At 41.0% G+C, this 14,649-nt stretch overlaps 3 protein-coding genes across 7 annotated transcripts; 2 read left to right on the forward strand and 1 right to left on the reverse strand.

Annotated features, from left to right (window-relative positions):
- Window positions 1-109: 109 nt before the first annotated feature.
- On the forward strand, window positions 110-4,757 carry golga7ba (golgin A7 family, member Ba). Its single transcript, XM_085912401.1, has 6 exons — window positions 110-204; window positions 1,233-1,310; window positions 2,898-3,023; window positions 3,114-3,266; window positions 3,635-3,736; window positions 3,823-4,757. Exons 2-6 carry the CDS (start codon window positions 1,299-1,301, stop codon window positions 3,904-3,906), a joined length of 477 nt encoding a protein of 158 aa, XP_085768527.1. The 5' UTR covers window positions 110-204; window positions 1,233-1,298; the 3' UTR covers window positions 3,907-4,757.
- A 62-nt stretch (window positions 4,758-4,819) lies between these two features.
- Window positions 4,820-9,041, reverse strand: crtac1a (cartilage acidic protein 1a). 2 transcript variants are annotated; one of them, XM_085913050.1, is made up of 14 exons: window positions 8,894-9,041; window positions 8,355-8,560; window positions 8,062-8,258; window positions 7,754-7,890; window positions 7,520-7,676; window positions 7,306-7,440; window positions 7,056-7,192; window positions 6,840-6,976; window positions 6,575-6,657; window positions 6,330-6,430; window positions 6,085-6,253; window positions 5,780-5,925; window positions 5,673-5,712; window positions 4,820-5,601 (listed from the first exon to the last, which is right to left on the reverse strand). In XM_085913050.1, the coding sequence occupies exons 2-14, from the start codon at window positions 8,549-8,551 to the stop codon at window positions 5,594-5,596; spliced, it is 1,644 nt and encodes a 547-aa protein (XP_085769176.1). In that variant the 5' UTR covers window positions 8,552-8,560; window positions 8,894-9,041; the 3' UTR covers window positions 4,820-5,593. The 2 variants fall into 2 exon arrangements, with proteins under 2 accessions (XP_085769176.1, XP_085769175.1); XM_085913049.1 differs by lacking the exon at window positions 8,894-9,041 and adding an exon at window positions 8,731-8,751.
- A 152-nt stretch (window positions 9,042-9,193) lies between these two features.
- r3hcc1l (R3H domain and coiled-coil containing 1-like) lies at window positions 9,194-13,918 on the forward strand. 4 transcript variants are annotated; one of them, XM_085912224.1, is made up of 7 exons: window positions 9,194-9,282; window positions 9,529-9,998; window positions 10,363-10,550; window positions 10,736-10,806; window positions 11,277-11,372; window positions 11,456-11,596; window positions 12,238-13,917. In XM_085912224.1, the coding sequence occupies exons 2-7, from the start codon at window positions 9,564-9,566 to the stop codon at window positions 12,288-12,290; spliced, it is 984 nt and encodes a 327-aa protein (XP_085768350.1). In that variant the 5' UTR covers window positions 9,194-9,282; window positions 9,529-9,563; the 3' UTR covers window positions 12,291-13,917. The 4 variants fall into 4 exon arrangements, with proteins under 4 accessions (XP_085768350.1, XP_085768351.1, XP_085768352.1 ...); XM_085912225.1 differs by having other exon boundaries at window positions 9,219-9,286; window positions 12,238-13,918; XM_085912226.1 differs by having other exon boundaries at window positions 9,219-9,282; window positions 9,545-9,998; window positions 12,238-13,918.
- Window positions 13,919-14,649: the final 731 nt, after the last annotated feature.

A 14,649-nucleotide genomic window follows, 5' to 3' on the forward strand; every position in this document is an offset into this window, starting at 1 on the left:
AGACGCGTTTAAATTTTCGTCGTGACCGTGCAGATCCATTTCGCACTTGCCACAAAGTTTGACGCATGTAATCAGTCTATCCAGAACATAACGGTTCTCTTCGGTTAGTCTGTTGTGCTCTTCGGTGGCAAGGCGATCGGCGTCATTGAGGTACGACCGTACGGTGGGTAGCCCAAGTAAACCCAACTTCATGGCACATCTCAGGTGAGACGAGGAGCTTTCATGCTTGGCCGTTCTTTCCGATAGATGTTTAATGTCTTTAAAGCCAATCGATGCCCAAACGGAGTCCAAGCCACCAAAAAGTAGACAGGGGAAACAGAAGAGCGCACCTTTGCTTGTGCTCGCGGTTAGCCATTTCTTTTTTTCAAACCAGTCTTTTTTGAAGGTACGGGTCACCATATCTCCATACTGAAGCAGGACAAAGTCTTCTGGTCTGTGCGGCCCCAAACGTTTGATTTCCAACTGATCTTCCATCGACAATTTGCTAAACCGCACGCACAACAAAAAGTCGACGTGATTCATGATGAAATGTAACAATCACCAGTTTTATCTCGATAGCTGAGTGATGGGGCAGTGTTTTCTTCTCCCTTTTCCTCCTCCTTTCTTCTTCGTCGACCCTTTAACTTGTTCTTTTTCACTCTTAACTCCTTTTCTGGCAGACTGAAAAACGATTTGATCAAGTGTTGCCTCCTATTGGTCGTGTTGTGTTATTGCTGTTCCTTTTGACCTTTTATGATGAGCAGTTGATCAATTATTTACATCTCGCTTTTGAGAGGGTAATTCCTTTCATTTGTTCTACATTTAAGTATCACACAGTAGCTCTTTATTATTTTTGCCATGGCAACAAAGGGGCACAGTGCCCAGCTGCCCCTCACAAAGAGAACTTGTCGAAACAGTTGCATGACAAAAGGCAAAACTAAAAAAAACAATAAAAACCTGAACCACAAGGAATGAGGCAATTCATCCCGTGGATGTCCGTTTTTTCCCCCCCAGCCCAAATACATGCACGGTAGGTAAAATGAGAACTTTAAATTGTCCAAATGCATTCATTCATTCATTCATTCATTCATAATGGAGTGAACCCCAACACATTCCCCCTCTTAAAAAAAGATGGCAACCACATTGACAGCAGATCTGTTACACATAAGAAAATGGATGTGACTCGGATTAGTTAATGTCGAGGTAAATAAAAGCATATATGTAGAACTAAATCCTGTCCTCCTGCTGACTAGCCCCTCCCCCATCATTTAATCTGTCCCGTGTCAGTCATCAGCGCACGCCGGGACTCGAACAGCAACATGGCGACTGAGGTAAGACTGGCACAATGTGCTCCTTATCCTGCTTTTTTTTTTATTTATTTTTTTAATGATCATCATAACCACTCGTATTTGTGTACAAAATCTGATCTCGTGGAATGGACGTGGTTGAAACCAGCAAGGTGCGGTGACGCTGGAATGAGGACACGCGAGGGCATCCTCCCTACTCGTTCCGCCCCAATGCGATGTTTTCGACTCTTACCAACAGTGTTAAACAGGTTTCAGTTGAAATGAGCGCAGATATTGTACGTAGGATTAAAAAATCACGAACCTCTTGCCTAAATGTTAAGCAGTTGTGCTCGTATGGGTTCGGACGCTTTAATAATCCGATGACAGCGTCCCAAGAGTGGATGCAAACAAACACGCACATAGCTCGTTCAGCACCACGGACAGAGGCTATGACACTGCCACTGCTTTTCCTTAGGAGATGATTAGATGACTATAAAACACGAGGAAAGGCACATATTTTACGCAAGAAAAAATTATATCATGGCACATGGGAACACATGATAATAATGTCACAAACCAACTAAAACTACAAACGGTGACTAATGAGAAATGAGTAAACCATGGAATATTACCAGAAACGTACTACCAGATACAATGAGAGTAGGAAATATCCAAATGAAAGAAAGCCAAAAATTCACACGCAGTAAACATTGACACAGGAATGATCCAGCATCTTCTTGCTGAGGTGGTTTACAGACAACAAAAATCAGGGTGTTTTTTTTTTTCTTCTTGATTTTGCCTCAAGGATGTCAAAACTGTCTTTTAAGATCGTCCTGTAAGATTATCTTTTTGCCCAAGGTGTGTTAAATTCCAAAACAAGTCGAGGTAAACAATCTTAAATATAAATCATTAATATTCTAACATTACTGCTGCATCATTTGACCATTGTTTAGTAAGACAGCACGTTTTGCATGACCTCACTGGCCTCACAGTAAAGAGAGAGAGAGAGAGAGAAGTGACGGGTAAGGATAGTGTATCAAACGGGCTTCTCTCCAGCAGCTTGTCATCACGCTCTGCCTACCTCTCCTATAACATCCTACATGTTACAAAACCAAAACAACAGCTACTATTTGCACACAGTATAACTGACCTGGTGAAATGAGAGCGTAGGAAGAGACATCTTTCCCCAAGGGACCTGTTTAAAAGATGGCGAGAAACAACACTCCTTAATTGTCCCTCAAGGCGGAGTGTTATATGCTATATGCATACTCATTGTCTAGAATGTGCTGTGCAGTGCGGTAGATACAATTCATGAATGAATGACTGACGACATTAAAATATCTTTATTCGTGTTCCAGAATTATTGTATTATATTTTCAAGAGAAGCAGCCAAAAAATACACCTTTCACTATAATCCATTTGTTATCATTCAACTGAAAGATTGCAAACACACAAAAAATGACATCATTATATTTGTTGGAAGTGTTTCCAGTGATTACTAAAACAAAAATTTGCAGCGTCAAATTTTGTCTACACATCGTGGTTTTTAACTGTTGTCACATTGGCACTTGTAGTTTTCTATCATTGCAAAAATAAATAGAATGGACCTTTTTCATGCTCTCTTTTCCTTAGTTCCACAATTTGCAGGAGTTGAGGCACAGTGCATCCCTGGCCAACAAAGTCTTCATCCAGAGGGACTACAGTGAGGGAACCACTTGCAGATTCCAGACCAAGTTCCCTTCTGAGCTGGAGAGCAGGGTGAGAACATAAGTTGTCTTTCCTTTTGCATTGCGCAATATTTGCTGTTCCAGCCAGCCCCGTAATTCATAGACCCGCTCATATGTTCAGATTGAGCGGACTTTATTCGAGGACACTGTGAAGACCCTCAACAACTTCTACGCAGAAGCAGAAAAGATCGGAGGGCAGTCTTACCTGGAAGGCTGTCTGGCTTGTGCCACAGCATATCTTATCTTCCTCTGCATGGAGACACGCTATGAAAAGGTGAAAGTTGTTTGTTTCCCCGTTCGCATGCAATAAATACAAACACTTTCCACTCAACTCTAATTAACATTTCTTATTACCTCTTACAATGGTATCAGATGAAAAGCTTTGAAAATGGAACTATACCTAGTGTTCTTATTTACAGTACAAAAAAAATCCTGTCAACTATAGACCAATAAAAGGGTCAAAGGACAGCTCATTAAATATTGGTGTGTGAAGAAAAAAAAAGTGTAAAGAAAAACCTTTTTTTTTTCTTCTTTTCACCATTTGGGTCTTTTTGGTAATTCAGCACACATTCAAAATAATTCCACGAACAACATCTTATGTGAGTCGTAGTTGTATTCATTTGTGCTCTGCTTGTGTGTTAGGTGTTGAAGAAAATGTCCAAGTACATTCAGGAGCAGAATGAAAAGATCTATGCTCCGAGGGGTCTGCTCATCACTGATCCCATAGAGAGGGGAATGCGAGTTGTATCCTTACCTATGTCCATGTCCAACCGCAACATTGCTAAACATACACCAGCGATACCATCTCAGTCCCTAACGGCTTTGCCCAGATTGAGATTTCCATCTACGAAGACAGAGGCTCCAGCGGTTGCAGCTCGGGGAGCAGCTCTGTGTCTAGCAGCACAGCTCGATGATTGAGCACTTCTGGCAAAACAATGTCCCTCTGATCACTCATCACCCTGGAGAACAACTTTTGGGCATTTCAACCGTTCCTCCATCGCTTCACAGATCCACAAGATGTTCCAGAAGAAAGACATTTCTCCTCAGCCGTACTCCATTAGTTATAAGGCATTGCCAACATGCCAAATATGCACTTGAGTCATTTGTTGCAATGCACCCGATGAACAAAATCATATTTTATATTTCTGATGTGATGGGAACATCGAATTCCTTACTTTTTTTTTTTTTATCAAGTGATTTCATTGGTGAGAAGATGGAACCGAGTAGATGTATTCAAACCACAATTGTACAACATGGAGAAAGTACACCTGCACTTGTTATACCTATCCAGGCACACTAACACTGGCTTTTGAATATTTTATAGCTTTTATAAACACATCATAGTGCTTCACCTAACCTTGCCCAGATCTCCACACGATAGATCAAAACCAATCCAGATGAAGATCAAGGCACTATATCATATTGTATTGTAGCAGATGAATGTCGTTCATCAAGTCTTCCATTTCCCGCACACCAAGCCTCTATTTTCCAAAATCCACAGGGGTTTTAAATAAAACCCCAGTTTCTCTGATTTTGATCAACTCTTCCAAAAATTGTGTTTATGCAAGGACGTAGCAAAAATGAGCATGTGAGGCAAAGTCAAATCGTCTTCCTGAGTCTTCATTGTCATGTGTTGAATTACACATACAGCATGTATAACCGATATCTGACCAAAACTCCAAAGACAAATATTTGCCAAAAAGGGGATCATTCGTGCAAATGTCTCAAGTATGTCGGTGACATTTTGTGCTGACTCAAACTTCGGTGCAGCTTAATTGTGTTATGACTGCTGTCAAATAAATACAATGTAATCACAAATGCATTCAACTGACTTTTATTTTTATTCTGTTAACAAATGGGACACTTTTTATAAACTGCAAGTACAAATGAAAAAAGACTTGTTCTATCGTCATGGACAAAAGACTTGTTCTATCGTCATGGACATATTTTTTCAAGTGTATGCCATCACAGTAGTGAATATAGTGGATGGAAAATAGAATTAACAGGTGACTAAATACCAAAGCAAATTTATTTTGGCATTTGTGTACATGAGTCTCTCGATGTAGCTTGTTCACTACAGTAAAGCTTTGACACATTTGGATGAATTAGGACATGATTCTAGAGAACATGCGGAAAAGTGTTGATGACTGTTCAAATCAAACATGCAGACCTGGGAAAATATCTTACCGTTGCCGCCTTAAAAGACGGACGACAGTTCTCTCAGATCTGCAAGTAGAACAGTAATAAAAGCATCTGAAAATTGAAGGCCTTCAACCTGGGGCTTGAAATGCTGAAAAGTGAGGCAGGTGCTGAGATGGAAGGTAGCAAAAATAGGAGAGGAGGAAAACATCAAGTGGTAAGGCTGACATATGTTGATTAACTATGATGAGTATTCATTCGAGCAGCAAATGACAATCACCCAACAGGTTGATTGTAAGCATTCCTTTTTCTAGATTTTTGAAATGACAAAGGAAGCAAGATGTTATTAATGATGTTTTGTAACTTTTGACATATTTATAAGTGCAATACAAAAACAAACTCATGGTAAAGAAGAAAAAAACATGGGGTGGCAAGGCAAATAGGGTTAGTAGAAAAATATCCTCAGATGCCTGTAGAAACATAAAAAATGAAAATTAAAAGGAAAAACTTAATTATCTAACTTGGGGGGAAATGGGTTTACCTGCACAGCGGCCATTCTTCACAGTAAAACCTTTACCACACTGAAAAACAAAACACATTTAGTTACATTTTAAAGAAAGACAGGAAATTGAGAACTACGACGCGTACCTCTGTGTCATTGCCGAGCGTGGACATTTCTGTGTTAGCGGGATACGCTACTTCCACCACTGAGTTCATTTCACCAGCTTGAATGACACGTGTGATGACGCTACCGTCAGGCCAAGAGACCTCCAGCACAGACACATCATCGTTTCCTAAAAAAAAAATCATCATCACAATGTCAAGAATATTACCGAATATTGACCTGATTTAAACTTGGCTGAGTTCAAATAAGATTATAGACTGCAGCTCTGAATCCTTTTATGGTTCAGTAGATAACAAAATGAAAATGGGCCATGTTACAGCATCCTTACCTAAACCAAAGTGGGCAACGGGTTCCATCTCGCACAGGTACCCGGATCCTCCGTCAATGATGCGCATATGGGCTCCACTCTTCTTGGTGAAGACGGTCACCTTCGCACCTCGTGCAAATGAGCCAAACTGGGTGCGAGGGATGACTCGAAGCCATTTATTGCTTGAGCCCTGATAACCGTGGTGACAGGTTAGGATAATAGCGGACCAGATAGTAAGTTGGATCAGAAGCAAAACACTTGTACACCTGTGTGACTTTGAAGACAGAAATTGGTTGGGCTGCGCTTTCCCCGTGTGCCAGCAGAAGCTCCAACTGCCCGTCTCCATCCACATCGGTCACGGTGCCGCCTGATGGGAAAAAAAAAGCAAAGAAATTTTAGTGCACAACCTCGCTGTATTTGTGAGGAACACCTGCTGCATGGGAAAATTCATCTAATCAGACGGAGAAGCTAATCGGGGCAAATATGTGGATGAGTAGTATTTCATTCTGACCTGTTCCTCTGCCTTGAGGCTCTGCAGCATCTCCCACATTGAGCTCTTGGATCAAAGGGTCAGCGATAGCTCTTCTTGACACTCTGCAAACACACACAGAAATGTAGAACTTGAGTTTCGCCTTCTTCGGTTTCACGCAATATAAATGGCATATTTGTCAATTAGGGCAGCAATGGGATATCATTGATAAGAGTAACAACTTCAAATAACTACTTAGTCTATGTAATAAATTGGATGCTTTTTTTTTTTTTCATTTTGGACTCACCTAAAGATCCTGTTGGGGGCATTGCCTCTGTAGGCAATATTGTTGAAGAACACTTCAAGATTCCTGTCATTGTCAAAGTCAGCAGCTATAACTGTGCGAATCGGAGAGGGAGATTCAAATTCTGTCGTGGCGATATTCTGCAAGGAGGATATTTGCCAGGTTCAGTTCTTTTCAGACTTCTCCGATGATTTCGCTATGCTGCAACTCCTTACTCACCCTGAAATTAGAGTTGCTCCCCTGCAGGTAAAGCCTGTGAGGGCCGTTCCAGTTGCCATAGACAATGTCGGTCTTTCCGTCGCCATTGAAATCAGCCAGTGCTACTCCACGACCATGTTGTCTTTGGTCTGCCACACCTTTAAGGGTCAACACAGAATTAAAAAAGAATTCATTCATCAAATTATTTTCTATGAGAAAACATATCCACTCTGTAAACCTTTCACTCCTGAAACCTTTCCGTCATTCTTACCTGCCTGCCTGGCGACGTCAACAAAAGTTCCATCCCCATTGTTTTTAAACAGGAAGTTGGGCCCGCCTTCATTGTCGCAGAAAACATCAGACTTTGTATCACTGAGGATGGGTCCAACCACAACTCCGCGTCCACCTGCAACAAAATGCCACCGTGAATCAAAAAGCCCCTCACACACTGCCAAGCTTAAAACGTGACAAATTGATTTGAAGACCGGTGAGCTTGTTGACTCCGGCTGTGACGGCGACATCAGACAAGGCAATAACGCCATTCGCCACATCGCTGGCAGCCACGTCCATCTCCAAGAGAGCGTGGGGTCCGACGTTGCCGCTGGCATAGTTTGCCACATAGATTGAGTAACGGCCTGTTCCCTGAAGGAAAACGCGAGAGGCAGAGACAGTTTGAAAAGAAGAACAGGAGTAAAATCGAGATGTGAAGGGTCACAAACCTTTCTGTCAACGCATGCCACAGAACGTCCTGCCATGCGGCTAGCAACACCACGGCGCACATTGAGCTCATCACTGAGCAGATCTTCAAAGCGACCATTACGAAACTTGAAGAGCTTGTCGAAGTAAGTGGCTTGTCCTGTAATAATAGACGATGGTCATTTAATCAAATTTTCTGCACGCTGAAAAAAATAATTCATTCATAACTGTGTGTGTCCCACTCTCAAAAGTTAGCTGGAATGGGCTCACTTGCAACCCGATAATAAGGATAGGCGCCAAAGAAAATAGATGATTGGTGATTAACAATTACCAGAGTAGGCATTATTTGTGTTGAGGAAATAGATTTCCTCCCGTCCATCTCCGTCCACATCACAGGCTGTGACCCCAATAGCGTTCCCAGCTACATCCCTCAGAGCGTAATAAGGTGAGGTACTGTCATCGATAGCAATGTTTACCATCTTATTCTGAGTGCGGTCATATTTCAACACCAGGTTAGGCCCATTGTATCTGAAGGAAGGAGGAAAAAAAATGGAACAATCCAGAAACGGGCACACTGTCTTTATTTACCAGTCAGCTGTTCAGTTTCAAACTCCTTTCACTCACCCAGCCACCACGACTTCGAGATCGCCATCACCATCCACGTCAGTTACTGCCATCCCATAATTGAGCTGTGTTGGATTATGCAGCCTGTCGGTAGGAAGGATGGTCTGTGTAACTTCCTGAAACATTGGTTCACTGTTTTGAGAGTGGGACTGCTCCCAGAGTCCAAACAGGAGGACCAACAATCCTGCAGCCCACATTTCTGGATTCTGGTGACACAAAGAGAGATTATTACAGATGATTCATTTTTATATAAAATAAATTACAGTATTTTTTACATGAGCATATTGAATATGTTGGACTCAAAATCACACTGCATGGTCACTCTGGCCAAAGTAGTGGATTAGGACGATTGAAGAGTGGGTACAGTACTGCTGACCTGCCCACCAGGCATCGACCTGCATGTTTTGTTCAGATTCCTGTCATATTTGTTGCAACATCTTCGGATGACTACTTTTGTGAGACACCTCAAGAATCTTCATGTTATGGAGCCTCGTGCATTGAGCAAAAGAAAAAAAAGACACACAGTCTTCGTGCCTTACCTGATTGTTTTATCCGTAAATAGAAATGAAACAGAGAAAGCTCAGCTTCTGCAGCAGCGAAGATGCTGTGAGCTACGTAACTGCATTGCACAAGCTTTACGAAACATTCTTACGTATGAAGCGTAATTAGCCAATCAAATTTCAGCATGTTATCCAATGGCTGATACATAATAGAAATTGTCAGGAAAAATTGTTTATCATTCATCACGATGATTAATTGCAGCACGATACATATTTCCTTCTAAAATAGTTACAAGAAAACAGATTTTCTCCTAAATCACTCCGCGTTTCATAACCGGTTGCGGGAACTATACTTCCCACAATTCTTTGCGTTCTGAAGACTGCCTGCGTCAATCCTGCGACAAAATCTGACGCTAACCAAAACACAGGTAGGTAAGTGACACTTTTCAGCTCCCTGCATTAAAATATCAAGTATAAATCAGAATATTTATCCGGTGAAATTTTATCCATGTTCTTTTCGTTATAACCTCGATGAATGGAAAAGTAGCTTGCTATGTTTAGCTAGTTGTACCTTAGCACACAGCGATTATGGTAGCCATGTTCAGGGTTTTTCCACACGATAAATTCATCAATATTTTATATTGATTGTGTTATTGTTAACCCTCGTCCATCAGTGTCGTTTGGTTCTAGTTACACTGTCAAAACTACAATGGAAACGGAACTACCAAAGAACGACGGTGCTTCAGACGCACCGACTACGTCTCAGTCCAAAAAGCCAAGCCAGGCTCCTCATATGCCAAAGAAACGACTCAACGCATCGAAAGACAAACCTCACATTGAGGGAGAGGTCAAACCAAGACCCAGGCCTCGCTACACGGACAAGGCTCGAAAGAACGCCAAAAACAAGAAAGACAAAGCAGGGGGAACAGGAGATGAGCAAGCGCCTGTTGAAATGGATAAAGCTGAGCTGCAGACTGCTCACGGGGAGGTTGAGCGGCTACAGGGTGCAGAGGTGTCCAATGGACAGCTTGAGTCTTCTGATGAAACCAATGCAACCCACCATGACGAAAAGGAACAAGAGGACAGTTGGGACACCTTATTTAACGATGATGGAGATTGTCTCAATCAGCGGCTGCTTGAAGAGGTTGGTAAAATCAATGCAATCAAATAATGTTGTTTTAGGACACTCAACTGTTTACCCCGTTTATAGAAAAAGGAAAAAGGACATGTTTACAATTTTACATGTGAGTTAGTATCAACAAAAAGAGAAATGTTCCACTCTTTCATTTTCTCATCTGTAGATACCTTTTATAACCTTTTCTGGATTTCTAAAATTCAGCTAGCTTTTCCTCAGTTTTTGGACAGTTCTTTAGCTTTCCCCGTGTCTCAATATCCATTAAGGTCAGCACATTGTGAATAGTTCAGGATCTCAAAGGAAATGCAAATATTAGATATTAGTTTCATTCTGCTATCCAGTTGCTGTCATTCCTTTTTCTCCTTTTCTCCAGCTATCTTTGAGTGAAGGTCACAAGAAGTCGTCAATCCAAGAGGCCAGATTTGATTACTACAACATGCAGAGGTTTGAAGATGATGTCATGGACCAGAGTGACGAAGACCTCTCTCATGTCATCGAGATCTACGATATTGCTCCAGAGTGTAAAACCGAGGATATTTTCAAGTTATTTCAGGGATACCAGTATGTAAAATTTCGCATCATTTACACTCACTGTCCTCTCAACATCAGCTACACTTGCATGATATAATGTAAAGTGGTGCATCAAATGTTTGTCCCCAATTAAGCACGATTGAAATGCATATGTTTTTTTCTTTTTTTAACGATGGCTTTTTTTCTTTCACACACTTTATTCAATGTCTTTTCAGACAGAGAGGATTCGATATCAAGTGGGTTGACGACACCCATGCTCTAGGTATCTTTTCAAGCCCATCTTCAGGTAAGTAACGCTCTAGTGGTTGAGAGCAAACCACTTAGAGAGGATATAAAAATTCTTCACATCATTGTTGCAATGTAAGATTTTTGTTTGAAAGAAAAAGTCAAATCAAAGTCACATTTTCATTATAATGCCCTTAATCATAGAAAAGTCTCAAACGGCTTCTACAGTCGACAATTCTAAACAACATCTGCTGATCTTAACTTAGAAAGAAATGGATAAATAATTTCACAACTTTTTTTCCCCACCTTTAACTTGTACAACTTAATTGAAAAACAAAACGTTTTTTAGTGATGACAAATGGGGATTTAGTAATATAGCTACTTTTACTATACGGTAAATGCACAGAACTTCAGTTGTGTTTGAGTAATGATTAGGCAGTACTTAAATCATATTTTATGATTTTCATGCCCCCCTCACAACATTTAGAATTTTAAATAGTGTTAAATATTATTATTATTTTTTTTAAATAGCTCGTGAAGCATTAAGAGCCAAAAATCCATTGATGAAGGTGCGACCACTCTCCAAATCCACTCCGGAGACAAAGGCCGTGGCTCGCAGCTTCTCTGGTATATTTACCATACTCTATGACTTTTTTTTTTTTTTTTTTTTCTTATGTCATGGAAGACACATTTCTTCCTTCTATCTCCAGAATCCCCCATTTCTGGTAAGGAGAGGCCTGAGACCAGCGCAGCTCTGGCTCGCAGGCTTGTGGTTGGTGCCCTCGGTGTGAAAAGCAACGTAACAAAGGAGCAGCGGGAGGCAGAGAAGAGGAAGCTCCAGGAGGCCAGAGGTACGTACAAAAAAATGGACTATAGTGGATACTCGTATATTCGCAGCTCAGCATTCACCGTTTCACTTAGTCGCTGATTTTTCGGGCGTAAGTACATACTGACCACCAGAGGGCGACAATTTTCCTAAAAGCCTTGCTAGACCAACTTAGTATTTGCATCATGCATCAGCATGCTTATACCACAAGTGGGAGCTCTTCCCCCACTTAGCACATCAAGCGCAAATTGGCGTTACATCTTGTGGCAAAATGAAGTTGCTCTCTGTCCACTGCTGTGTGGCTCAAAGCAAGTCTATAATCAGTGCAGCAGCCTTTCCCTTCACAGCGGGAACATAAGTATATAGGCACAATAAACCACAAGTGGCTGTCCACTGAACTGCCAGCCAGGAAGGCAAAAACAGCCTCCTTTGTCCTTAGTATGGATGGCCTCCTGTGCTCTTAAGGAGCCAGTGCACAAGTGCATCATGTCCTGAACATTTTGTCCCGAGCCTTTTCTGCCACGTGTCCACAGTCGGAACATGCTCTTGCTCAAATATCTATGTGTGGCAAAATCAGCCGTCCAGCTTTGGCTTCAACAATCATGTCCGAGTGCCATGTCTTTTGCGATACAAAAATCTAATTATCTCTGTTGATTTATCCTTCAGAACAAAAGCGTCTGGCAGCCAAACAGAGGGAAGATGCTTGGGAGGGAAAGTAATTGGAGCGAAAAGTCCTCCACTTTGATTCGCTTGACTCCTTTCAAGCCACGCCTGGAGACATGAAGTCGCACCATTATCCAAATGTGCAGTGTTACATCACTCAAGTTTGTAAACTCATCATGTTTTTTTTATTTTTTAAACGCAGGACCGGATGCTGCGCTGAGGTTTAACTTACCTCAACATTTGCCTGTGCTCAAGTCGTCTAGTTTTTCAAAGATTCTTTAATTAATTCGCCGAAAGCCATCGGCAACAATGTGTCTCATCTATTTTTATCGTCCAATTGTAAGATGAAAGTTTTTGTCTCTTGCACTTGCAATTTTGATGATCCATCCACACTGGCACATCATGTTTTAATCCTTTATTGTCATCTCAGACAAGTACAGTTGTAAAGAAATGATTTTCAAAAGTGGCTAAACGTTGTATTGTTTCTATAAATTCAGTCGCAGTAAATGTATTACTTTTTAAAATAATATCAGAGTTCTTGTGTGTATACAAGTAGTGCTCATCACTGTTCAATTCAGGGTATCGGTGTCATTGTTCAGTAGTGTACAGTAGTATTAATACTGTAATATGTCTTTTCTCAAACCTTGTCTGCTCCGTGGTATAAATCCTCTACGGTATATTTTTAGTTTAAAATGAAGGAGCAATGGTAGCATGTCATGCACATAATCACTTGTATGAGGAACCTCCCATTGACTCCTGGGAGTCACTTGAGGTGAATGTTTTTCTGCCACATGATTATATGAACTGAGGATTCTGTATCTGACTGATTTGTGAAAATATACTCAAGGGAATAAGAATTATGCCTACTTTTTATTTCATTTCATTTAGTAGCCAGGGAGCAAAATTGAGTCTGGCATGGTGTATGTCCATAAAAAGTAAAGGACATGAGGACAAAGTTTAGTTTCAGATGTATTTGATATCAAGTTCTTCATCTCCAGCTTTCCACGTGGCACAGTTTTCCAATGGACTCATCAATCAGTAGCGCCTGAGCGCTCACCCTCCCGTTTATGATTGAATGCATTGTGCTCTCCCGCAGAGTGTAAATGCCACATTGTCCACTTGATGTTGTTTCACAACAACTCAACTCTTGCACAATCCCTTTTTTGTTTTCTCAGCACTCTGTTGTTCCCAAAGCAAAGGAGAAAAACAATTTATGTAAGCTAAGTGCAGTCTGCTGGATGAGACGGTACGACAGCTAAATATAAGACTGGACACATGGTATGCTGCCATATATTTCAGCTGATCTGACTGTTTCCAAAGGATGCGTTTGTGGCACGTGGTATGGCAGGATTCAATTTTCGGGAGTGTTTTGTCTACCTGGGTTTGAATACACACGTGCACAAAGCTTGGACAATAGAGTCTAACGCTCATCTTGCAAAGATCCAGTTGAGAAATTGTACTTTCCTACTAAAACAACCCAAACTAAATTGAATAAGGTCAGCAAATCTATCCTGAAATAGAAAGTGTCATGTCTGCCATTATTCTTATCTTAATTGTAAAATTGATGCAACTTTATTGCTCATACCTCATTCATCAACATTTTCTTGTGATTCTCTGTGAACATTTACTTGCCCTGTGGAATTAAAGTGAATATAGACCAAATTTCCTAAATTGGCCCCCCAAAAAAGTGGTGGATCTCCCTGTCATCTGTATCCCTCCCTTAAGTCACCCCTGTAGCTGAATCATCATGGTGTGCGACCCAAAATCGGAGTCACAAGCTGGTTCTTTGCATATGCCACAAAGCGGCCAGCTGGATGCTTCACACGTACTAGTCATAAACCAACACTCAGGAATTGATGGATGGTCCAGCTTGGTCCTCAGTGTGTTGTGCAGTCCACAAACAATGATTTTTCCCCTCCCACTAAAATTCTCCTGATGTGTTATCAAACAGTAGTGCTCACCTCTACTCTATTTCAGTTAACTCTGACTTTCAAGATATCGTATTTTAAAAACCATATAACTGTAACCGTGATGGTTGTCATTTCACTGAAGATGACGTATATCTTAAAGCCCGCAGTCATGGGAAATACATCTAATGTATGTGTGGAAGTGGAGGTGGTTGGAAAATGTCCTCAGAGAGGATGGCAATGGCAGTCGCTCTTTTTACGATGTCGTTTTTAACAGCCAAAGGCAACATTTGAGTCTGAGCACTGTGGCGATCTGATTGCGTAATGTTATATCATGCACTTTTAAATGTCCATTTAAAAGAAAATATTTGGCTGAGCAGATTCAACTAAATCCTAACATTATCTTTTATCTTTATTGTGCAAAATCTGCAGGAAAAATAACCATTCCTTAAATAAGCATGTTTGTCATTCTGATGTTTATTCTTGCTCTACCATTTAAGTAATGATT

Source organism: Syngnathus leptorhynchus, chromosome 5 (assembly GCF_054491065.1).
Source record: "Syngnathus leptorhynchus isolate UIUO chromosome 5, UIUO_Slep, whole genome shotgun sequence".
In the NCBI taxonomy this organism is placed as follows: domain Eukaryota; kingdom Metazoa; phylum Chordata; class Actinopteri; order Syngnathiformes; family Syngnathidae; genus Syngnathus; species Syngnathus leptorhynchus.

Coding starts and splice junctions, on each gene's coding strand:
- crtac1a (XM_085913049.1), bottom strand. Junction 6,658..6,839: donor GCCCCCAACAGGATCTTTAG/GTGAGTCCAAAA, acceptor GTGTGTTTGCAG/AGTGTCAAGAAGAGCTATCG. Junction 6,254..6,329: donor CTGTCTTCAAAGTCACACAG/GTGTACAAGTGT, acceptor CACGGTTATCAG/GGCTCAAGCAATAAATGGCT.
- golga7ba (XM_085912401.1), top strand. Junction 3,024..3,113: donor CTTCTGAGCTGGAGAGCAGG/GTGAGAACATAA, acceptor TCATATGTTCAG/ATTGAGCGGACTTTATTCGA. Junction 3,267..3,634: donor TGGAGACACGCTATGAAAAG/GTGAAAGTTGTT, acceptor CTTGTGTGTTAG/GTGTTGAAGAAAATGTCCAA.
- r3hcc1l (XM_085912224.1), top strand. CDS start 9,564: ATGGAAACGGAACTACCAAAGAACGACGGTGCTTCAGACGCACCGACT. Junction 9,999..10,362: donor ATCAGCGGCTGCTTGAAGAG/GTTGGTAAAATC, acceptor CCTTTTCTCCAG/CTATCTTTGAGTGAAGGTCA. Junction 11,597..12,237: donor GAAGCTCCAGGAGGCCAGAG/GTACGTACAAAA, acceptor TTTATCCTTCAG/AACAAAAGCGTCTGGCAGCC.